This window comes from Suricata suricatta, chromosome 12 (genome assembly GCF_006229205.1).
Source record: "Suricata suricatta isolate VVHF042 chromosome 12, meerkat_22Aug2017_6uvM2_HiC, whole genome shotgun sequence".
In the NCBI taxonomy this organism is placed as follows: Eukaryota; Metazoa; Chordata; class Mammalia; order Carnivora; family Herpestidae; genus Suricata; species Suricata suricatta.
The window spans coordinates 20,302,092-20,326,906 of NC_043711.1; the positions used below are offsets into that span (position 1 = coordinate 20,302,092).

The 24,815-nt window shown below is 45.3% G+C and overlaps 2 protein-coding genes across 2 annotated transcripts in view; one reads left to right on the forward strand and one right to left on the reverse strand.

The window, feature by feature from the left end:
- Nucleotides 1-4,152, forward strand: PPM1M (protein phosphatase, Mg2+/Mn2+ dependent 1M; the record flags this gene model as incomplete). Its single annotated transcript, XM_029917877.1, has 10 exons — nucleotides 1-86; nucleotides 745-868; nucleotides 1,005-1,259; nucleotides 1,719-1,831; nucleotides 2,162-2,246; nucleotides 2,353-2,471; nucleotides 2,633-2,696; nucleotides 2,927-3,034; nucleotides 3,144-3,292; nucleotides 3,659-4,152. Coding segments are annotated over 10 exons (1,248 nt in total), but the record flags the coding sequence as incomplete, so codon positions are not given.
- A 2,484-nt stretch (nucleotides 4,153-6,636) lies between these two features.
- Nucleotides 6,637-24,815, reverse strand: part of WDR82 (WD repeat domain 82) — an 18,479-nt gene continuing 300 nt past the window's right edge. Inside the window, exons 2-10 of the mRNA XM_029917878.1 lie at nucleotides 24,697-24,812; nucleotides 20,595-20,692; nucleotides 17,383-17,449; nucleotides 12,929-13,028; nucleotides 12,315-12,431; nucleotides 11,934-12,089; nucleotides 11,434-11,503; nucleotides 10,484-10,626; nucleotides 6,637-9,438 (exon numbers count right to left, since the gene is read on the reverse strand). Coding sequence (XP_029773738.1) covers nucleotides 9,409-9,438; nucleotides 10,484-10,626; nucleotides 11,434-11,503; nucleotides 11,934-12,089; nucleotides 12,315-12,431; nucleotides 12,929-13,028; nucleotides 17,383-17,449; nucleotides 20,595-20,692; nucleotides 24,697-24,812 — 897 coding nt within the window. The 3' untranslated portion in view covers nucleotides 6,637-9,408. The remainder of the gene's footprint in view (nucleotides 9,439-10,483; nucleotides 10,627-11,433; nucleotides 11,504-11,933; nucleotides 12,090-12,314; nucleotides 12,432-12,928; nucleotides 13,029-17,382; nucleotides 17,450-20,594; nucleotides 20,693-24,696; nucleotides 24,813-24,815) is intronic.

Consider the following 24,815-nt stretch of genomic DNA (forward strand, 5'->3'; position numbering starts at 1 on the left):
GCCGACGCCCCGCGCCGCCCCGACGCCCGGCCGGTGCGCAGCCCAGCGCGGGGCCGTGCGCTGCCCTGGAACGCAGGCTACGCCGAGTGAGTGCCTCCCCCTACCCCGCCCCGATCCGGGGTCCCCATCCCAGGCCTCAGTTCCGGCCCTGCTGGGCCAGCCTCGGCGCCTGGGCGGCCCTGGAAGAGAGCCTAAGCTGAGCCAGTGCCCCCGCCCCCCAGCCTGTGACTACCTCCCTCCTGTCCTAACCGGGGACTCTTGACAGCTTCCTCCGGACTCACCGCAGCCTTTTCTTTGGGACTCCAGCCTTCGTCACTAGTTGGGAAGGACATGCAAGATGAGGGGCTTCCAAGATGAGGCAGGGACGCTGGGTAGAGTTCCAGCACTGCGGGCTTTGGAGATACCCCTCACACACACGCAGCATCTCACCCTGGGTTGTGGCCTGTGCTGTATGGGACAGGGAATCTAGCAGAGATGGGGTGGAGAACAGGCAAAGGAGCCCCAGATCTCCTCAGGCCGCACCCTCACCTCTCAGCCCAGGTCAGCACAGAGGGGCTGGGCCCTGTGTTTTGCCTTACCCTGAGGTGACTGAACAGCTAGGAAACTCACACTATGTCCAGGTGTGTGTCAGGGACAGCATAGGGGCTGTTGCTTCAGAGGTAGGGCTCCTCCTTCTGTGTACTAGCTCTGGTCCTTGCCCATGGGTGTGTCCCTGAAGGGTCTCTGATCACTTACTGGCCTCAGAATCATCAATGCGGAGAAATCTGAGTTCAACGAGGATCAGGCGGCTTGTGGGAAGCTATGCATCCGGAGATGTGACTTTGGGGCTGAAGACGACCAGGAGTGGCTGACCCTGTGCCCGGAGGAGGTGAGTGCAACTGGGCCTGAGCCCGTCTTAACAGGCTGGGACTGGGACTGCAGGTTCTTGTTCTAGTTTCCCATGCTGGGCTTGGGGACAACTGGGGAAGCCAGGCAGAGCCTGACACCAAGCCCTTCCTGTACAGTTCCTGACCGGTCATTACTGGGCACTGTTTGATGGCCACGGTGGGCCAGCTGCAGCCATCCTGGCTGCCAACACCCTGCACTCCTGCCTCCGCCGGCATCTGGAGGCCGTGGTAGAGGGCATGGTGGCCACTCAGCCCCCCATGCACCTCAGCGGACAGAGCATCTGCCCCAGTGATCCCCAGTTTGTGGAAGAGAAGGGCATCAGGGCGGAAGACTTGGTGATTGGAGCTCTGGAGAGTGCCTTCCAGGAATGTGTGAGTCTGGCCTTTGGCTGGGGAAGGGACTGGGCACCTGTGGGACGCTGGGTTGTGGGACATCCCTGCACACAGTGGTGGTCTCCCTGAATTTTTGCACTGGGAGGACAAGATTGGGTTGATTGGTTTGTTAGTAACGGTCATCATTGTTATCACTAACTCCTTCCATTTATCCAATTCCTAATACGTGCTAGGTGTTTTTACGTGCATCATACGTTGTGCACCCTGATGGTCCTCGGTGCAGGGGCTGGTTTCCCTTCCTCAGTTTGAAAAGGACTTCCCTCCTTTCCAAGGAATACATCTAGATCTCCTAACCATAGGGATCCTGAGTCATAGCTAGACTTTGAGTTGGGACTGCCAGGCTTGTTGGCGGGGAAGTGAATGGTAGGGTGGCGACTGGGGACAGAGTGGTATGGTGGCAGTACAAGCAGCAGCTAAAGTGGCCTCGGTTTGCCCCAGGATGAGGTGATCGGGCGGGAGCTGGAGGCCTCAGGCCAGATGGGCGGCTGCACAGCCCTGGTGGCTGTGTCCCTGCAGGGAAAGCTGTATGTGGCCAATGCTGGGGATAGCAGGTGAGTAAGACTGGGTGGGTAGGCGGGCAGGGCATCAGAGGCAGTGGAGGCAGTGAAAAGGGGCTGGACGTGGAGGGATGGAAGTGGGGATTGACTGGCTGAGTTGTTTGTGTACCTGGCATGTCAGGTATGAGTGGACAGCAAATTCGAGGGAGGGCAGACACCTCAAGCTCCAGGCCCAAGTGCCGAGCCTTTACTTTGCAGGTCATAGGTAGTCATGGGGGGCTTCGAGCTGGTTCCTGGTGGCTGGAGGAGGGACCAACAGGAGGCCATGAGTGAGGGTGGAGCGTGCTCCACTGGCCTCTCCCTTTCCTCCTTAACCCCATTCAGGGCCATATTGGTACGGAAAGATGAGGTACGGCCCCTGAGCTCTGAGTTCACCCCGGAGACTGAGCGGCAGCGGATTCAGCAGCTGGTAGGTGCCTTTGGCAGAGGGAGGTTATGGAGCCCCAATTCCTGAGTCTAGGGTCACCAGAGTCCACTAGAGAGGGCCTTATTCGAGCGTGCCTCCCCGCTCCCAGGCCTTTGTCTACCCTGAGCTTCTGGCTGGTGAGTTCACTCGACTGGAGTTCCCTCGGCGACTGAAGGGGGATGACTTAGGGCAGAAGGTTTTGTTCCGGGATCACCACATGAGAGGCTGGTGAGTGGGGCAGGTTTGGGAGACAGTGGGGAGAGCCCTGGCATCAGGCCTAGTGTGTGGGCTTGGGGCAGTCCTCTTCCCCCTTGGCAGGGTGGGCTCTGTGTTGCGGGGAGATGAGGGATGGGTAGGGCCTGGGTTGATGCTGGGTCTGCTCCCTGTAGGAGCTACAAGTGTGTGGAGAAGTCAGATCTCAAGTACCCACTGATCCATGGGCAGGGTAGGCAGGTCAGTGAACGGCGCCCTCTAAGAACCCCTCGTAAACTGCCTCCTGCAGAAGTGGGAGCTCCTTTGTACCTTGTTGGGGCCTGTGGCTGGGGTCATAGGGTTTGCTTCAAGGCTTCAGGATGGTTGTCCCTCAACCCAGGGCACCCAAGGGCCACAGTATACTCCTGTGTGCTTTACTTGCACATTCTCTGGGGCTGTTTGCTGTCACCTCACGTCTCCCTTGTCCCCAGGCTCGGTTACTGGGAACGCTGGCTGTCTCCCGGGGCCTGGGAGACCATCAGCTCAGAGTCTTGGACACAAACATTCAGCTCAAGCCCTTCTTGCTCTCTGTCCCACAGGTGAGTGAGCAACAGCCCACACCAGCTTCCGTCTGCCCAGAAAGGCAGACGATGAGGCTGGTGGGAGCCTGGGAAGGGAGTGCTGAGGATCCTCAGGCTTAACTTGCAGGTGACTGTACTGGATATGGACCAGCTGGAGCTGCAGGAGGAGGATGTGGTTGTCATGGCAACTGACGGGCTCTGGGATGTCCTATCCAATGAGCAGGTGGCACGGCTAGTGCGGAGCTTCCTCCCTGGCAACCGAGAGGACCCACACAGGTACTGGGGCTTCTGGGGACCTGCCTGGGACTGAGTCGGTGCCAGTAGCAACACCAGGAAGTAGTTATGGCTGAGAAGACAGCACTGACAGTGAGCTCGGCTCAGGGAGGTGGTCAGGATTGGGGCTGTCTCAAGTTTCTGGGGGTGACTGTGGGTCCCCAAAATCTCTGTGTTCAGAAATCCCTGGGACCAAAAATTTCCATGGTCCAACTATTGCCCTCTCATGCTTGTAGCTTGCCTGGCTCCACAGCTGGACTGCATTGTTTGGGTCCCCTCGTGTCCAGCCCCGTGCAGCAAGTTCTCCCTGAGGGCTGTCTTTGCCTCTTTGTTCTGGCCCCAAAGTGCATCTGCAGATGGTCCCCACAGGTTCTCGGAGCTGGCCCAAATGCTGATACACAGCACACAGGGAAAGGACGACGGTCTCACAGAGGAAGGGCAGGTGTCCTATGACGACATCTCTGTGTTCGTGATTCCCTTGCACAGCCAGGGCCAAAGGAGCAGTGGCCACTGAGGATTCAGACACCACATCCCAGAACCACTCCGGGGCCAGTTGTAGCCTGGGCATCCCGCCACCATGGTCAACAGCAGGCCTAACTGCCCTGCCCCCAGACACAGTGGGTTGAGTCCACCCCCACCCCACCCATTTCATGGGGAGCATTTATACCAATCAAACCTGGAAGAGTATGGAGAGCCCAGTTCCTCAGGCCCCCTCTTTGGCAGGCAGGAAAGCGCACACTACCAATGGTAACATCTCTTTTCAATGTAGGAAACCCACGTGCGACTCCTCTGACAGCGTCCTTAGCAGCCCAGTGTTATCCCCAGATGGGAACAGCCGGACTAAGGGCATCACTGGCCAAGAATGCCAGGAGGGGCAGAAAAGCCTCATTGTATTCAGGTCTCCTAAACCATAAATGTCAGGGTATCTACTCAATAATCCCCAAAGCCCATACATGGTGCCTTAAGGAAAGCTGTGGGCAGCCTCCTATCTGCTGAACAGACATGTTGAATCAGCCCCAGAGGAGTGACCTCAGGCCCTGCCCTGCTTCCCTCCGCCACTGGAAGTGAGGCACAGGCCCTGGGACTACAGTTGGGGCAGAACAGAAAGAAGCAAGAGGAGCCCAGAGTTTGCTGAGCAGAGGATGTCCTCTGACCACTCCTCCCTGGCCCCAGCCCTGCTGTCGGCTGATACCCCAACAATGCCTTTGGTTTTGTTGCCCCCCATCACCTCCCTATTATTAAATGTTTGTGTTTGTGTGCGGAAGAGCCCTTGTGAATCATGAATTACTGTAAAGCTTGACATTATAGTATACTTTTTGCTCTTGTTATTTTCCAATCAGTCTTTGCTCCACCTTGTAAGTTTGCCTGTGGTCAGGACTGCATTTCTCTGCAGGCCTCCCTAGTTTCCAGTGTGGGGTGAGCCCCTGTGAGAGAACTGTGGTCCAGGCTACAGAAAGGCCTCTACCACCATCTGTAAACTCTGGGCTTGATGTACCAGAAGGGTGCATGTAACTTGGCCAATTCTATAAATGCCAATGCCAATTTCTATAAAGCAAGAATTAGCTGGAGACAGTCACTCAGGGCTCAGGTCCGCGTTTGAGTAGCAGCTTAGTTCACTTTCCCAAGACTGTTATCCCCTAGCACTTGCCAAAGCTCAGGTGCTCTGAAGAATTTAGAATTACAAGGTGACCACCTTTCTGACCTCAGCCTTACCAAACTCCCCTGATGCATTCCTACTTTAGTTTACAACTGAGATGAATTCTAACCAGGGAACTCACAACCCTAGACTGGGGCTAGGAGGCAGCAGAACTGATGGTAAAACTAATGTTTCACTTATTGGGGAGGCTCTCAGGCCCCCTTTCCTGCCCATTAACTCATTTACTTTTTTAATGTTTATTTTTGAGAGAGAGTGAGTGGGATAGGGGCACAGAGACAGAGAATCCAAAGTTGGCTCTGTGCCGACAGCAGAGAGCCTTATGTGGGGCTTGAACTCACAAACTGTGAGATCACAATCTGAGCCGAAGTCAGATGCTTAAACTCATCGGGCCACCCAGGTGACCCTTATTCATTTAACTTGCCCATTTTATTTCCTTTAAGCTCTGTGCCCAACATGGGGCTTGAAATCATGACCCTGAGATCAAGAATTGCGTGCTCTCCTGACAGAGCCAGCCAGGCACCTCCCGATTAGCTCATTTTAGACTCCATTTCCTATATAACTTCTCCACATTTCTCCTTTTTCAATCTTGTCCCACAGCCCAGCACTCTGGGGCCTCCCTCTGTCCAGTGAGGTCCTGACAGACTGGGAGCCCCAGAAGCGCTTGGGCAGCCTCTCCAGGCCTGCTCTAGCTAGACAGCTAACAAAGGCAGGAGTGCGCCTTTAACAGGCCTGCAGTTTTACTTCCTGTCTTCAGCAACCACCCCTGCCCCCCAGCTGAGTGTGGGCAGCATCCCGCACCTGTCTCTCACCCACATCAACTGCTGAGGCAGTTCACCCCTGCAGCCTGCTGGCTTTGCTTCTGACCCAGCCCACTGCCTGCTCTTGCTCCTCACACAAGCCAAAGCCCAAGGAGTGGGCGCAGCGTCTCTCTCACCTACAAACAGGCCCTAATGACAGGAGCAACCGCAGGGTCAGCCATGTGTGGCTCAGTAAGGCCGAATGCTGCAGCAGCCCTCCCACCAGGATGAAAGGGACTGGAGGTGGGGGGTGGGGTGGAGTGTGATGCTCTTCCTCCTTGAGCAGTCTATCACAGGCTGGGATGTTCCCTCTGCTGCTCTTCACGATCCTTGATGCTCTGAGGATACTGAGCTGGTGCACAGGCTCTAGGAGTTGCCAACTCACCAGCCAGGCAGTGGGTTATCAAGCTACTGGCCAGGCCTTCTGCCCGAGCTGGTGCAAGAGCCTCAAAAGAAGGGGCTCCATTACCCTCACCCCACAGAAGCCAGGGCCTAGCAGGACAAACCTTATTCTAGATGGAGGCTGCTGATCTCATCAAGGGCTAAGGTACCATGAGGGGTGAAAGGCAGCCTGAGATACATGCCAGATGGTCTGAAGACCAAGACTGGCTGGCTCTTCCCAGTCACTCATTTCTGGCCCTGTGGCTGCTTATTAGAACCTGTGGTTGAGGAGACCCAGACTATGTGCTGAGGTTCTTCCCAGCAGCTCACAGGCCTTGGTCACCAAGGGCAGGCAGGGGCAGTCGCAGGAAGCCCAACAATCCATCCACACAGCATTAGAGTCCAAAGGGGAGGCAGGAAGCCTAACAGGAGACAACCCATCCCTCCCCCCAACTCTAGGAACCAGGCAAACAATGCTATGAAAACTCAACAAAGAGGCTACAGCCATAAACTTCTGTTTAAGACTGGTAACATGGAAAAAATGTTTATATGTTAAGTACAAAAGGGACATAAAATTGTATATACAGTAGAACAACAACTATGTAAACACACCAAAAATCTATGCACAGAAATTTCTAGAGGAACATTTAACACCAAGATTAACAGTGGTAGCATTTGGGTGGCAAACTGATTCATTTTAAAATTCCCCAAATTTCCTCAATATGCATTAATTATGATTGCAACAGGGAAGTTTTTGATAAAAATAAAAAATACCCCATTGGCTGGTGGTTGAGCAGTGCAGTGTCCCACACAAATCGGTGGCTTTGGCCCGGACTCTTTGGAGTGTGGTGCGCCCCTCCCACCCTAGAGCTTAGAGCACCCCGGCTCCACCCCTGCAGCCCCAGCCCCTCTGCTCCCTTTATTCTGCCTTATTCCCATTACATCACCTCCAGTCACTTCCACCTGTAGCTTCCCCCTTTCCTTCCCAACTCAGCAGCCAGCTCTGTAGCCAAAGATCCCTAGAAAGAGGGGCAGTGAGGGGCATATTTCAAAGAACACGGTACCTCAGCTTTGGACACACAGGAACTCGAGAGAAATCATCTTCCTTGCTGACAGGCAAGTGGCTGCTCTGGCTGCAGGGGTGTTTATTATGCAGCCCTTCTTATAAACCCAGTCTCAAGCACTCTCTCAACAGTTACTCCTACTGTAAATTTTCTACACTGGAGAGCCAGGAGTGGGCAGTAATAGCTCAGACCATCTGGTTTTTTACAAGTCCCTCCATTCTGAGAAGGAGAGCTAAATACAGTGGATGGCACTGCAGAAGAGCTGCAGATTCCAGTCTACGTTTTGGAAAGATGTATGCCCCTTGCCCTTTAAGTTTAAGAAACAAGTCAAAAGTAACTGCTAACAAAAGAGTAATTGCTGGCAACTTACAGCCTGATTCCTGCTGCTGAACAAAGGCAATTAATGGCTTGCTTCCCCCTTAGCAACTATGTACTCTTGGGCAAGTCATAACCTTTTGGAGCCTGTTTCTGTATCTGCAGAGAACCTATGAACTGCTTAAATGTTTGAGAACTTCGTGAAATAACGTGCCACTGGTCCTGCTCTAAGAAGGCCATGCAGGGGAAGGAAAGGCCACGAGCCAGCTGTAGCTCATTTGAAATCTGATCAAGACCTCTCCCTCTTCCAAGAGAAGGCAAGGAAAAGAAGAAAGCAGACGTACCAGGTAAACAGGAATGACCTGTAATTGGAAAAGAAGCTTCAGACAAACTGAAAATGCTCTGGTTTCAGCATCTTGTCCGCAGATGCTGGAAGCCAGACACAAAGGGCATGCAAAAGTGACTGTCACACACGTACAGGCGCAGAGCATCACTGAGCAAAAGGGGGCTAATACTGCAGAGAGGGCCCCAAAGTGCGGCTTGAGGAATACAAGGGAAGTTATCCCAAGACCCTCATTTAGCTGCCACAGGAACAGCAAACACTTGAAGCTTTGCTTCGTTCTGTCTCCCAAAGGAAAAAAGGGTAATAGGAAAGTCTCACTAACACTTGTGGCAAACACTATTAGTAGGGATGCAGTCTTTTGCTCGGGCTGCAGGACTCCACCACCTTCTGCTGAACTCTTGAGAAATGACAGCTATTTTATATACACATATATATATATATATATGCACATGTACATATACATATATATGTATGCACACAGATGTATTTAAATGAAGGTGTACACACTGTGCTAAAATACAAACAACAGAAACCCCATGTCATATATAAAAAGGCTAAATATAACATATAACACAGGCCTAGATCCAGCTCTTGCTTGGGAGCTGGGGAAGGGGTGGTATCATTTGGAGACTCTGTACACAATTTGTGGTGGGCAGGGAAGGCAACAGTGTAAACAACTCAGACTCACTCCACAATACTGGCCCACAGGAAAGCGTGATGTATCTCATGTACAAAAATAGACCCCCACCTTGCTTTTGTACAAAACCAAGCTTGGCAGGCACCCAGAAAGACGCAGGTTTGTCTTCATGATGGCAGGATCACACCAGGCTACTGCTAAACCTCCCAGCCATGAAACTCACCTGCAACCAACACTTCCCTCCCCCTCAGGCTCCTGGGCCATTTCTCACCCACACTCAGAGCCTTGAGGTGTGCCCAGATCACCCACCCCCATATGACTAACTCGCTAGGATTCCTGGCAAGCAAGGTCCTTTTCTGTTTATCTGTCCCTTTCTGACCCCAAGATATATCAAGACTTATCTCTGTAAATGTTTGGCACCTAAATAACATGATGGGTGTGGAATATTGCCACAATGACACAGGGAGACCCAGTAACAAGACATGCAGGGTGAGGGCAAGGGGTGCTGAGCTGCCCTAGCATCTCAAAACCAGAACTGTGGCTTCCCATGCATTTATGGGGGTGGGAGAAGGGATGTGCAGAATTAACTTCACCGGCTCCTCAGCAGCAAATACATTCAAAATTGAAGGCGTCTCGAGGGCCCCAGGATACCCTAATCATGAATCTGGTCACTCCTCTGGAGGAGCTCAGTGCAGTGACCGCTGGAAAATCTAAGTCCTGACAGAATCTGCCACACCAACAGTCTTTCTGAAGAACATCGGCAAAGTAATTTTTTCTTTTGAGCAGATGTACAGCACATCCATGGGAAGGCCATGTGGAAGGATGCTCTCCGGCCCAGTCAATTGATCTGCATTATCTCAGTTCCCTTTGAGTTTCATCCTGTTGGCCACCCTCACTGTACAGAAACAGCTGAGCAGTACCAAGGTCAGTCATCAATGGTGGGCAACCAGAAGGCCTGGAAGAAGAAACAGAAGTCAACTTTTAAAAGCCAAGCCTCTCTCGTCACTGAGGGTTCTTACCACCACCGTACGTAGCCCCAGCATCAACGTGCCCTCCCCAACAGTGGAGGAATTTTGGCTGGTGGCCTTCCCTCATGAACAATTAATTCTGGCAATCTATGGAAAAACATTCCCCCTCTATGCCAAAGTAAGCTGGTTCTGTCTCCAACACTGTCTGCCTTCCACCCCAGTAGTCCAGTGGTAAGGAAAAACAAAAGAGCTGTCTGAGTAACCTGGACTCACTACTGATCTGCCAGATGACTTGCAACAGGCCCTCTCCTTCCAGAGCGGTAAAAAGGTGAGACGAACTGAGGTGGGTTTGCTCCATTTCCTTCTGACACCGTTTCCTCAGTGTATAAAAACAAAAAAAGAGCAAGGGGGAAATGTGTTCTGGGTAGGCTAGCAGTGAAATCCCTTATCCTCATATACCCAGGTATATTTAAGAGATGCTAAAAAGAAACCCGAGGCTGAGACACACTGACACTTTGTTCTGCTAGCATTGCCTAGGAAGATAAGAAACCTAGAGAAAATTCTAAGTAGTAAGTTATAATCAACTGTAAGAATTTCTCAGTAATTCAGCGTAAACTGAAAGAAATGGCAAACAGAGAGGTTGCAGACACAACAGGCTGGTTCAAAGTATTTTAAGAAGCAGGGGGTATAGCTCATGGGTAGAGCATTTGACTGCAAAGTATTTTAAGAAGCCAAAAAATTATTAGGCATAGTCCCAAGTAATTTGGTCATAAAGCCAGGCACCACAGCAAAAACAGGCCTGAGGTCTCCCAGGAGCTCAGATGTGATCCCAGATCATAGAAACAAAGGAGAAAGTGAAAGCCTAGTCCAATCAGAGATCAGATCATAGGAGGCGAACCAGGGAAGCCACCAGCTGAGAAACAAGAATTTGGATGCTTACCAGACACCTACTGAGAACACAGCTCACTGAAGAACCCACCACTTCAAATGGAAAGGGCACCTAAATAGAAGACATCTCCTGTGTTCACATACCATGTTGGAACATGCGCTGGCAAAGGTCATGAACTTGGGGTTGAACTGCAAACAGGTAATGGGGCCTGTGTGTTTGCCATCCAACACAGCCACTTTTATACCACTCTCTCCATTCCAGACATGTATCTTGCCATCCTCTGAACCTATAAGAAATGATAAAGGAAAATACAACAATTCAAGGTGCGACGCAAAGACAAGTGGGAAAGACACAGACTGTCATCTGGAGAAAAGTCAAGCTTGAGGACCTGGCCCTCATCAAAAATCAAGGGAGAAGGGGCAGTGAAGAAAGGACACTTTGGAAACTGACCTTGACCCTAGTTATTTGTTCCCAACCAAGTCATTTCCCCTCGAACTTCAGTTTTCTCATTTAAAAATAGGGCTAAGGGGCACCTGGGTGGCTCAGTTGGTTAAGTGTCTGACTTTGGCTCAGGTCATGATCTCACGGTTTGTGGGTTCGAGCTCCACATTAGGCTCTGTGCTGAAAGCTCAGAGCCTGGAGCCTGCTTCAGATTCTGTGTCTTCCTCTCTCTCTCTCTACCCCTTCCCTGCTTGTGCTCTGTCTCTCTCAAAATAAATAAACATTTAAAAACTTTTTAAAAAGGGGAGGTGCTAAATACCATCATATCCCACCAACACTGAGTCACCGAAAACTGAATGCGGGGTTAAACCAGAAAGTTAGTATCACTAGTTAAGACTGTGCTTGTGGAGTTTAACTCTTATGCTGGTCTAACTAGCATTAACACCAGGTCCCAGTAAAAAACTGCAAAATCAGGATAAAGACACTAAACTTTTGGCATAAAGGCACTACATATTAAGGTGACATAGGTGAGAACACCTACCAAAAGGATAATAGATACTATCTTAATTACTTCAAACTAACAAAAATATAAATTAAAAAAAAAAGCACATTACAGAGAAATAACCCCCAAGGGGGATTAAAAAAAGCTTACCAATCATAATAAACTGGGAGTCTGGAGTAAATGAGGCCTCCAGAGTGACAGCTTTGCTGTTGGCATAACCCTAAAAAAAAAAACAGAACAGTTCTCTTATCACAGCCCTATGAATATAAAATAACTGCCTATAAACATTTACCCAGCACACACATTACCTTCCTATGAAACCCTCTCCTCTTCATGTATAGTGCTCAGGTTCCAAACTCAGCTGCCACCGTTTACAGTTCACCCCACCCCCAACCCCATATTCAGTACAACTAGAAAATTATTATGGCAAGGAATTATTTTGTATTTAAACTCCAAACCTGGGACACTATGTGAGAAGTGGATGTCTCAGAATCCAGGAGAGGTTAGTTCATGTTCAGAATGAAAATGCATGTCCATGCTTCCATCAGTGAGTAAAGGATAACCACTGGTCTCCATCAACCAGCTCCCACAATTCTCAGCCCAGGAGGGAGGAGCATGGGAACAGCCACGCTCAAAGGTTATCAGCTCACCCCAAAGGTGTGCATCACCACTCCCTTGAATGCATCGATGAGACGGATGAAGCTGCCATTGGTGGAGATGAGGATGAGTTTACCATCATTGCTGAACTTAAGTCCTGTCCACTCACAAGTCCGATCGTACTGCATCTTAAAAGTCGCAAATGGCCCCTGAAATGATAAAAACAGCAGCCCCAGCCCAAGGCCCATCAATATTCCTTCTGCCAGAGCCAATTCACATTCTGTCCCTTTAGATTCCTTTTGGGCTAAAGGAAGAACTTCGGCTCTCACATTCTCCAGCGTCTACTACATACCTCCTCTACCATGGGAAAGACTCTCCTCTTACCCTTCAAAACCTCGATGATATGAAGATAGCTCCAAGACTCAAAGATTTACCTTATCAAAAGAGCGAAGGTCATAAAGTTTGACCATTTCAGAATTGACACCTGCAGCAAAAATTAACCCTTCTGGATCAAAGGAACAAACTGGCTTGCCTTGTAGATGCATGAGGCCCTATGAAAAAATAAGAAAAACAGTTAATGAACCCAGGATCTTACCATTATATAATTTACTTTTTCCAATGAAAACTAACAAAGGGACACAAACAGATACCTGCCTACCTAGAGAATGGACAAAGCAAAAAAACCTAACTAAAATGAGTTTTACAAACAGGTCTCCATACAACTGGTTTCATCAACCCTAACTGTACAAATCTATAGACACTGAATCCAAATAAAAACAAGTCCCTTGAGAGTAAAAGCTGTAGCTCATAGGTTTCAGGAAAATGGTTTTGAAAGCAAAAAGCCATAGAGCATAATGTAATATGCACTGGATTAGGGTATTAGCTTAACTACCAGCTACCTACCAGGAAAACAGATTTTCTCCAAAGTTTAGAAAGACTCTGGGATCTCAGAATGGAAGGATTACTTTCTCCTTTCCTTGATAGGAAGAGCTGATGATAGTGCCTACCATAGAAAACACTTAAAACTTTAACTGTGAGGTACCATTACCTGGCAGTTAGGAGACCGGAGATCCCAGAGTCGAATGGTCTTATCAAGAGACCCAGAAATGAAAGTGTCATCCACAGGTGACATGGACAAGGCCACCACCCTGCAATGCATCAAGATAAATGAGTTGAAGCAAAATATTTGCAAAAATTGGATGTGAACTCTAAACCACTCTGCCTATCTATATTATATATACCTATTCTCCCAACACTGCCATTTTAAGAAACATACATATATATAAGCAATCTGGAATAACCAAAAGCAAATAATATAATGAAGAAACAAACTTAGAGCTACAGAATAAAAATGTTAAGACTCCAATGCAAATCAAACCATAAGGAGACACCACTACACACCTACTAGAATAATTAGAATCACAAGAGAGATAACAAGTATTGGTGAGGATATGGGGAGATTAGACCCCTCATGAATTGCTGGTTGGAATGTAAGATGGTGCAGTTACTTTGCAAGTTTTATAGTTCCTCAAAAACTGAAAGATAGTTACTATATGACCCAGAAATTCCACTTCTAGGTATATACCCAAGAAAAATGAAAACATATGTCCACACAAAAATGTATACATATGTTCACAACAGCATTATTAGTCATAGCTAAAAAGTGGAAACAACCCAAATGCCCATCAACTAATGAATGGATAAGCAAAACCTAGTATATCTAAACAATGAAATATAATAAAAAGAAATGAAGTACTGATTCATGTTACATGTTATGAACCTTGGAAACATGGTAAGTGAAAGAAGTGCACATGAAAGGACACAAACTGTCTCACTTCATTTATAAAAAAATGTCCAGAATAAATAAAGCTATAGAGATAGAAAGTGGGTTAGTGGTTACGGGGAACTTGTAGGAGGCAGCATGGGGAGTGACTGGTAATGAATACAGGGTTTCTATTTAGGAGTAATCAAAGTGTTCTGGATTAGCAGTGACGGTTGCCCAACTTTGTGAATATACTAAAACCCTGAAATGTATACTTTAAGAGGGTGAATTTATGGCACTAAACTATATCTCAATTAAAAAACAAAACCAACAAAAAAACCCCCCCTTAATTACTTAACTAGAATTTCATGGAGTATACTAACAGTCTTAAACCTGAGTACCATTAGCATCACCTGAGGGTGGATTAAAACCACAAACTACTGGGATCCACTCCCAGAACTTCTAAGCCAGTAGGTCTGAGAACCTGCTCCCAGGTGATGGTGAGACTGCTGGTTTGGGCACCACATTTCCTAAGCCATAGGCCTGTGCTAATAGCAACTATATTTCTGATATGGATCCCCTTTTATGGTTATACCACTAAGAGTCTCTCACTAAAAAACATTTCTTCCAAGGGTTCCAAGCTCTCTTGTCCCCTTTGGTCATATTCTCACTCTGCCACGCTCTGCTATGAAGACGCCGGCCACCTCCCAAGCATTTGGTCGTGGCCTGCAATGAAGGACAGCATGAGGCTCTACCACAGCCCCAGGTGAGGTTTCCTTGAGGGCCACAAGCTATGACCTATATATACAGTGCCTATGATTCCACATTACCACCTAGAGGGAAGGCCCCTGTGGAAACAGATACTTGGCTAACTCTTCCTTCTGGACTATGGAAGAGTAGTTCTACATTCTGGCTTGACTGTATAATACTTCATAGATATAGGAGCCAGTGTCACAGATGAAGATTATAAAGGAAATGTTGGTTGTTGTGCCGTTTCATTTGATAAAAGTTTGAAGTCAAAAAGATGACCAAATTGCACAGCTCATTTGTGAATGGATCTTTTATATAGAAATAGAGGAAGTTCAAGTTTTGGATGACAATGAAAGGGGTTCCGAAGATTTCAGTTCCACTGGAAAGAATTAAAATTTATGTCATGAATAGAAAATGAGAAAATGTACTTTTTAAAAGTTTTTACCTAAAGAGAAATTTCTTCCAACATAACTCAATTAACATTCGTACTAGTAACTCAACTTAAACATTGAAAGATACTGTAAGCCAAGATTTCCTGGGAATGCTGAGATGATAAAAAAAACACTGAGCAGAATGCATATGGACATGTAATTTTATGTAATGGTATTCAGGTCAAAAGCTCAGAGAAAGTCTGTCTTGGCACAAGGCTCTATGCTGAGAGGTAAAGTGAATACAACGAGGAGTAAAACCTCAACTCTAGGAGCACCTGGGTGGCTCAGTCAGTCTGACTTTGGCTCAGGTCATGATCTCATGGTGTGAGCCCCGTATCAGTCTCTCTGTTGTCAGCACACAGCCTGCTTTGGATCCTCTGTCCCCCTCCCTCTCTGCCCATGCCCTGCTTATTCTCTCTCAAAATAAATAAACTTAAAAGTGCCAGACAGGAAGGCATGAGGCCCATGTTTAGGAAGCATCCCAGAGTTCTCCTCAACTTGAGTGGTGGGAGATAATGTTGGGAAGATGAGTCAAGCCAGAGGGAGAACATGACTCCAAGGGAAAGGGGCAGACAGATATGGAGAACTATTAAAGTTTCCTGGTAGACTGTGAGTGGTCAGAACTGTAATACAGGATGCTAAAGCAGGATGATGAGGGATAGAGAGATTAATTAGGATTTAACAATAATTCACTTGACAGTGCATGAGCCAGGGCAGAAGAAAAGGAGAGTACAGAGAGCGACACAAGGTTAAACCTATGCAGAATCAATAGGATTACAGCTCACTAGATGTTAAAGCAGAGGAAAGAAAACAAATAGGTAACAGAGGCTTTGAGTTAGGATAATTAGAAGGGACAGTGATAAAGAAACATGAGGCAGACAGAGAGGAGTTGGCTCACGGCATGTAACAATGAGGGATGGTATGCTGGACCTGTCAGGCAGGAGCATGAAAGACACATCTATATAGATGCATATAAAACCTGGGGGTGGAAATCGTGTCTGAAAATCAGGGTAGACAAGGGCTAAAAATATTGATTTGGGAAGCCATCTGAGTAGAGGTGAATGAAATTAGTGATGAAAATCTGAGGACATATCAAGAGAGGGAGAAAATCTGGGGTAAAATCTTACTTATTTGAGTCAAAAGGAGAAAGAAAGGCCAAGAATAGCAAGAGTGGTACCAAGATGGGAAAAGTAAGCTGCCAAAGGGAGAAAAAAAGTTACTGAGAAGTTGAACACCAAAAAAAGCCAACCCCTCTCTCCCTCCCAAGACACTGGATTTTAACTAGAGGCAGCAGGGAAAGAAAAGTAAAAACAGCTTCGAAAAAGCCCCATAAATGATACTGGGACTAGACCAAATGATTTAAACAGTGAATGAGTGAGAAGGTAGAGATGCAGATTATTCATTCTTTCACATTTGCCAGTTAAAAGGAGTGGGAGATAAGTTTAAGAAACAGATTTAAGATAACGAAGATGAAGTTTGTAGGCAGCAAGGAAAAGTCTAGTTAAAGATGGAAGCAAGCAGAGAGAGGGAGGTTGGTTTTGTCAAGGAAGAAAGGCAACTTCTTTTCAAGGAAGTTGAAAAGAACTCATTTTGGATGGCCTTGATTTTCTTAAAAAAAAAAAAAGGCACAAAGTTATCTCCTAAGAATCAGAACATCAAAAGGCTGGATAATCAGGAAGATTGGAAAGAATTTCAAACAACTACAACCAACTCAAATCATTTGTGAACACTGACTACAAACAAGCAAAAACATCTACTTATCACAAGCCATCATTTGTTTGGAACTATCCAGTAACCAACAGCTGCCACCTCTTGCTGCCACCTCTTATCTTCAGCAACACAGATATGTTCTGCCCAATCAACAGGGCAGCCTAAAACTGGGTACTCTTGGTCCGTCTCCTGTCAAGATTCTGTACCACTCCAAGTTGTACTGGGTTAATGTATGTTTGTAAACAAAAGGAGGAAATACCTTCCATGATTAAAATATCATCCAAAGAAAATGTGCTCAACATTCAACCCAAACTTGAAAATTTGGAGAAAAAACACTGGGGGAATTGGTGTAGGAGTAAGGAAACAAGCTTCTGGACTTTAAAAAGTAAAAAAGGAATATTTTATTAATTTTTTTCATCCTCATTAAGATCTTCACATGGAGCATGTTTATGTAGAGTAGGGGCCTGCTGAAATGGGGCTGCCAATACTGGAAGAGGCCTCACACGTAAACGGTCCTTTTGTTAAGGGACATCTGATATTTGGGGTTCCTCAATGATAAACGTAATTTGTACTACACAGGTTTCCACTGATAATCTTTAATCCACTTTTCCCCCCAATTATGTTTTAACGGAGATCTCAGTTTATCTATGAAGTCCTACCCCTGCTTCCACAACCTTGGTTAATCAAGTATTGACTGTTTTAGGGAGAGTTAACAAGAGAAAACTAAGAGGAATGCCAAACAGCAGTAAGGAACTAGCATTAGTTCACTCATAAAATCTCTCTACTCTCTTAGTCTCTGGGTAACCTCAAGGTAAAAGAACTATCCACTCCCGTAACATTTGGTCTTACCTTTTGCTATGTCCAGGAAAATATCTGATGTATTTGTTGTCATGCAAGGACAGGTAACGAATAGTATCTGTAAGACAAATAAGGCACGATGATACCCTATTATTTTTAAAGGAATTACTGTACATTTTCATCTTGAGGACAAGGTCAAAGAATTCATTGTTTTCCATAACTCAAGCAAGGTGTGAATAATAAGGTTGAGTAATTCCTCTCCACTGCTGAAGAATGGGCACTACAGATTTCACATGATTCAAAAGCAGAGTTCTTCTTCAGTTGACAGCATACAGAACAATTTTTAAAATCATCGTTACCACCAATCTTTGGCTTCTGCATAGTTACAATGCAACCTGTCCTGCAAATACACCCTGCCTGCACCACCTCCGCAGTTCAATCATTTTAGTGCCTGCAGAATGGCAAGCCTTAAAGGAAAACATGTAGCTACTGAGGAAGCAGGCTCAAAGAATTAAGTAGCCATGCTGAACTGAGGATCCAGCTGAACTCTGGCATACTATTTTTGTCCAGGGTTCTCCAACAGTGTGTTAGGGACCTGAATTTTAACTGGATATATAATTTACATCAAAACTAAACAAATGGAAGGAGAAGTAATGTCCTACTGCTTCTTAAATTAACCAACTATCCACTGGTTCTTTGTGCATCAGAGAACTCAGTTATAAATAAATAAATAAATAAATAAATAAATAAATAAATAAATAAAGTGTCCAAAAGAACATATCAGGAAACTTGGGTTAAAAAGATCTTAAAACATTTAAAATCAAACTCATGAATATATCAGTAAGTCACAGCAGTGAGATTCTGTCAATATCAAAGAAAGGAATAATCATAGAGATTTGTGTTTGGGGAGAAAAAGACAAACACTCTTAAAAACCAAGTGATTCTACCTGAAAAAATAAACAAAAAAGATGGCAGTGGAAAGGGAATGAAGTGCCATAAAGAACAGAATTGGAAAGTACTATGCCCCGGAAAAGACTAGGAATTAGAAGCAATTGTTGAGAAAGAGGCAATAGGAAATGGTGCCAAAATAGGAAAGCACAGAAAGACATTCTAAAGGCAAACAGAACACAGAAACAAAGAGGCTGAAAGCACCAAGTCATTTCAGTTGTTCACAGGGGTACTTTCTAATAAGAGGGCATTTAATTCGGGAGAGGGTAAAACCACATCCTTTGTATGTTCCAAAACTGAACTCTATATAGTTTTCCTTGAAAATCTTCAAAGTTCTAGAATGACAACTACAAAGTCTTCCTGGTTGTTCTATTGCTAGTAACTACTCACCTGCCCTAAGCAGAAAAAGACTTTCCTCCCCATTACCTGGTTTCCCAGAGATGAACAGGGAGTCGCCATCCTCTCCGCCCCACTCAGTAGCTGGTGCGCTGTTCCTGGCAAGGCAGTGGCCTGTACAGTTATCTCCTGTACCGGGTGGTATCATAGACCCTCAAACTGTACAAACTACTACCTCAGCCTGGAATCAGGCAAAAGGAAACGGAGCGTTGGAGGAACTCTTCAGGATGCACTCGAGACAGGAAAAGCAACATCCTCCCAGCAGAGGCCTGGCAGCAAAGCTGCAAGTGCCACACATTTGCCTCATTTTGCACCATATTTGGAGAATCCTCACATTTAATCACCCCAACAGAAGAAGTGTACCAGTCATTCAGGTGATCACATAGATATGTTTCCTCAGGATCCTAATGTTTTATATTCTTGTCCAAAAGCATCAATTGCACTGCTTACTTAGAAAACCACTTCTGAAATAGAGGCATGAAAAGTAGAAATAGTATACTTACTAAAATCAAGTACAGACAGAAAAGTCTCATTTAAAAAAAAAAAAAAAAGCACTTCTGCTTATCTGCTCTGAGATAAGCATGGCCAAAACAGCAGTGTAAGTGATCTTTGTGGATGACATCAGAAAAATCTGACTGCAGGGGCGCCTGGGTGGCTCAGTCGGTTAAGTGTCCGACTTCAGCTCAGGTCATGGATTGGGGCCTTGCATTGAGTTCTGTGCTGGCAGCTCAGAGCCTGGGGCCTGCTTTGGATTCTGTCTCTCTCTCTCTCTCTGCCCTTCCCCTGCTCACATTCTGTCTCTCAAAAATAAACATTAAAAAAAAAAAAAAAAAAAGCCAACAAACTTACTGCAAAAAGTGAGATAATCAATAAATAAATCAGTGAGATTAAAAATAAAAAGTCCTAAGATGAAAGTCCTCAATTACCAAGATGAACTGTCAACTGAGAATGACTTATCCCAGGGGGAATGCAAGTAAAAACAGATCATTTATTAGATAAAGAAATTCACAAATTTAATTTATAAAAATAACTCTTTACTCTTTAAAGACATTAATTTGGGGTGCCTGCATGGCTCAGTCAGTTAAGCGGCAACTTCGGCTCGGGTCATTATGTTGCAGTTCGTGAGTTTGAGCCCCGTGTCAGGCTCTGTGCTGACAGCTTGGAGTCTAGAGCCTGCTTCAGAGTCTGTGTCTCCTTCTCTCTCTGCCCTTCCCCTGCTCATGCTTTCTCTCTCAAAAATAAATAAGCATTAATAAATATTTAAAAATAAAGACATTAATTTTATTTAAAAGTTAAAAGGGGAGGGGTCCTCTGGCTGGCTCAGTCGGAAGGGCATGGAACTCTCTTGATCTCAGGGTTGTGAGTTCGAGCCCCACACTGGGTACAGAGATTACTTAAAAATAAAATCTTTAAAAATAAATAAAGTAAAATGGAAAAGGGATAAAATTCAGATCAAAAATTGTGCCTAAAATTAAACATAATTAAGGTCAATACACTGTCCTTTATGACAAAGACCATAAAAGGTAGAGCATATACCAAAACTCATCTAAGGTCCCTAAACTACCACAGCTCAAACATTTGTGGTTATTTGCCACTTGCTGTATGTCAAATACTTTCCTTTTATTTGTTCAAAGTATTCTTTCAAGTTTAGAGAAGTACAAACTATAAATATAATTCACTGCTTCTAATACCCTCTCTCCATTCTAATCTAGAGACCTTTCATACTCCCATTTCAAGTCTTTCAAACGTATTGGTGGCTTGTTTCCAGCATCCCTTCAGTCACAACAATTTCTAACATCTTAAGAAAATATACTTAAATACAGAAACTCTAAGCAAAGCAGAAATATTCACAAAGATTCCAAGAACTACTTAACAAAAGAAACCATAACCATTACTTCCTAAAAAGAAGGCTTGCTTACCGTCTATTTTGTTAGAGCTGTAAACGACTGTGTTTGCTGCATGCGTATATCTGATGAGGTCCACGCCATATTTCTTACTGTACAGGGTTCTCTTTGGTCTGACGAGGAAATGGACAGAGAAGGAAAACTATCAAAATCCTCCATCACCAAAATCTAGGCTCTTCATATAAAGAGAATAATTTGAATGATGTGGCAAGGATGAGAATTCTTTGGAAGCTCTAACACTGGAAAGAAACAATTTCTTCCAAATGAGAGAAAACAAATGGAATCAATCAAGTGCAACAGACTTTCACCTCTGAACACCAAATGCTGAGGTTAGGAAGTGGAAGTAAATCTGAAGGCTCAATGGAGTCTTTAACTACAATGTTCAGAAGTAAGTTTTGAGAAAAAGTACATCTCTTTGGAAAGAAAGGCACACAAAACACAAGTCATAACTGATGACAAAGGGATATGGGAATACATTAGTGAGGCCCAAACTTTTCTTGAACCATTCACTTAGAAATAAGGCCTTTTCAAGAAACGATTTATCAAAACTGAAACAAGATGCAAAACTGCTTGTCTTTCGTAATATAACCTGCAGTTGCAGAAGCTCTCTATCCTTAGTCTACAAGTTTAAAGTACTTATTGAGGCTTTTAGAAGGCAAGGCTGATTCTCCCTAGAAAAAATTAGTCATTGGTTCTTTTCTTTTTAATGTAAAATCACATAATAAAAGCTAGGGGATACAAATCAATATGAAGCTCCTTTAATGTCTTCCTCTACAGAACCCTGAAAATCAAAGATCAAGCTAAAACTGATCTCAGCAAAACCTTTAACCAAAAGCTTCACAATGTTCTACACTTAGAAAAAGGAGGCTTTCATAAATCCTGTACCAATGTTTACAAATAGTTCCAATTTTGAAAAACAAAAAGTTCACCCTCTCAATGAAACCTAGATGCTAAACAATCAGATTACCCAGGCAGCTTTAAGAAGTCAAATATTTGCACTTTCAATTTTTGTTAATGTCAGTAAGGTCAAGGGTTTCCCTACACAAAACCCATTTCTTAACAAGACTTCTCACTCCAATGCACTGAATTTTCCACATTCTCATCTTTAACTGAAAGCTTAGTAAAAAGAGCAGCTCAAAGGCTACCCTGTTGAATGCCCCACCCTGGGTTCTGCTGTGGGGTTACTGGGTGTAAACTGTGAGTGAGCACATGCACACACATGTGTTCTTGCTCTCAAAAAATAGTTGACTTTATTTCTACAAGTGGAAAAAGCAGCTTACCCATCCCAATAATTTGGTCTACAACAGTGAAGACATATCCTGAAGAACCAATGTTAAAGGGTATGGAATAAGGAAAGTTTTTAGTTCCACTTATATATGGCCTATTTGTCTCAAACACTAACCTGAGATTTATTTTTAGTAACAGAAATCTTTTACCTCATATCACTTCCTAGTTTGAAAACAAGATCCTAATTTTTGCATCCATTTCAGAGGATCGTTACAAAACCCATGCACAACATTTTTCCATGAATATTTTGGTAAGCTTCTTTCCACAAACTATGATTCTGGTAATAAGGTATGAATAAATAATATTATGAATAATTTTCATCACCTAGCAGACAATATCTTTTATAGTCTTTCAAATGGGAAAAAAATCACTCAATGGATGAACAAAAATGTGAACAAAAGGAACAAAAAATTGGAAAATATTAAGTACAATCTTGTTTTAGCCATTTTCAAACTCCCGAATTCTAACATTTAGTACCATCTAGTAGAGATACTATGACTTCCAAGAAAACACTACTCTTTTACCAATGTTGGTTTGACTTATACTAGTGGCACATTTTTCTTCACGTTACCACTTAGGATCATGGACTCTTAAAGGCAAGAGAGGTTTTCTACTATTCAGAGAAGTGATCTAACCAATATCACAAGGCCAAACTAGAACCCAGGTCTCCTAACTACCAGGCCACTCCCTTTCCATAAACCACAATGAAATAAAGTCACAATTAATTGATAGGAGAAAATTTAAAAGAGTGTGCCCTATACTATTATATCAACATAACTGTGCTCAGGTTGTGTAAAAGAATGTCCTGTGCTTAGGAAATCCATGTTGAAGTGGTTAGAGATCAGGGGCTTGATACCTCCAACTTCTTCTCTAATGGTTCATTAAAAAAATGCATACCTAAATACTTAACACAGAGAGCTATAATGCAAAAGGGGTAAAATGTAACTGATTATTGGATGATATCAGGATCTCTGAAATACTGTTTAACTTTTCTGTAAGTTTATAATTATGTAAAAACCACATGAGCAAATAAGCTACATATCATAAAGTTAACATTTTACTTCCAGTCAACTGTCACTGTTCCCAACAAGTAGAGATTAGGCCACCCGTAGAGACAAACTACTAACAAATGTTATCACAATCTTCATCTCCTTTGAATGAGAATATACATCTCCCATCCTCAATATACATTCCATTCTTCAAGGTTCCAGGAAGAGGTTCTAATCTGTGCACAAGCCTAAACATTTCAAACCAGTCAGTTTCAAATGACTTCTAGCCCCAGGACACTGCAACCATAATCCCCACTCCATCTCTATATGTTACTCTCCCAAATTGATCCAAGTGGCTAGACCTGGAGAGTTGGACAGAAATACATCTACTAAATGAGTAACGCTGGCTCAACTCAGCACTGGTCCAGCTAACAATTCTCTCTGCCCCTAGGACCACCACTATAGGCCACTCTTCTGCATACTGTAGGCAGATCCAGAGCCAGTTACATAATACTTTTCCAGAGCCCCGGGTGGGTGGGTGGGGGTGGGGGGGTACTGGAGAGAAGATAACAGCCTAGACCAAAACAACATTACTTTAGATAACCAAATTCACAAATGCAGAGCCAAGTTCCAAAGAAAGTTTATAGAAGGCATCAGGTTTAAAACAAAAGGCAAAAGGAACAGTTGGAAAAGGTAGAGAAAACCCCAAGAATTTAAAAAATAAGATCTGGAATTAGGTAACGAAATGAAATCTGACAAAACCACTAGCCATCGGGTTAAACTACACATCCACAAGCCTGCTTGGAGAAGGTGACTGAGGGAAATCAAATCTAGCCTAAGCCAGTTTCTGCTCCAAAGGAGTTCACAATCTAGCAAGGATAAACTAATGTAGGTCTGTAAAGGGTGGGGTGAAGATGACAAGGTCCCCAGAGAAAAAGGCAAAATGTGCTTATAAGACTTGACAGAGATGCAGTGCAGCGGGCAACACGGAAACTTCACGATCAGACCTGAATTTTGGTAATTGCAGGTGGACCATAAGTGTAATTAAAAACAAAATGTAAGAATAAACACAAAATTGTTTTGGGAAGCTTTCTTTGTTTTCATAGCAGGTTCCCATTCAGGTCGAGATGGGACAGGTTTTTTTCCTGGCAAAGGGGGAAAGTTTCTGATGTTAAAAAGTTAACTACAGATGTGAGCACCGAGTTTGAGGGAGTAAGAGAAGGATTTGGACCCGAAAGGAAAAGACAGGGGGCCTAAACAGGCATAACAAATAAATCCTGACAGCTAAGAACTGCAACCCATGAGGCCTTCCGGCACAGGGCCGCGGGAAGCTGAGGGGCAGGGGATGGGCCGAGTGCCAGGGCTGAATCGAGGTCACCGAGGAGGGCAGACAGAGCGAGCGGTGACGCTGTTGACTGAGGCAGCAGAGCAGCCCCTGCGGTTCCGCGCTGGGGGCCAGAGCCGACCGGCACCTCTGACAGAGTCGGAGGGGCGGAAAAGCTACCAGCTGGGGCCGAGGTGGGCGGACAGGGCGTTTAAAGGTCAAGGTCAAGGGGGGCTTTGGCAAGACGTGCGGAAGCACTTTTCCAGGAGGCTGAGAGCATACAAAATAATAACGATGCCAGTATCTCATTATTATTATTATCTTTTTAAAAGGTTCTCCTGGACGAGTCGGAATGGAAGCGGCCCTGTCGGCAGCGAGTGCAAAAACAGGCCGCGGAGGGCGGAGGGGCCGGGGGCGGGCGGCGGGGCGAGCGCTGGGCCACGAGAGACAGGGAGGGAGGGACGGACAGACTCGAGCCTGGGTGCGAGCCCGGGCCCAGGGCCACCGCCGCACTCACTTGCCCTCCTGGCAGTCATAGAGCACGATGGAGTCGTCGTCGCTGCTCGAGATGACCGTCTCGCCGTTGGGGCTAAAGTCAAAGCAGTTAATCTTGTCCGAGTTCTCGCGGAACACCTT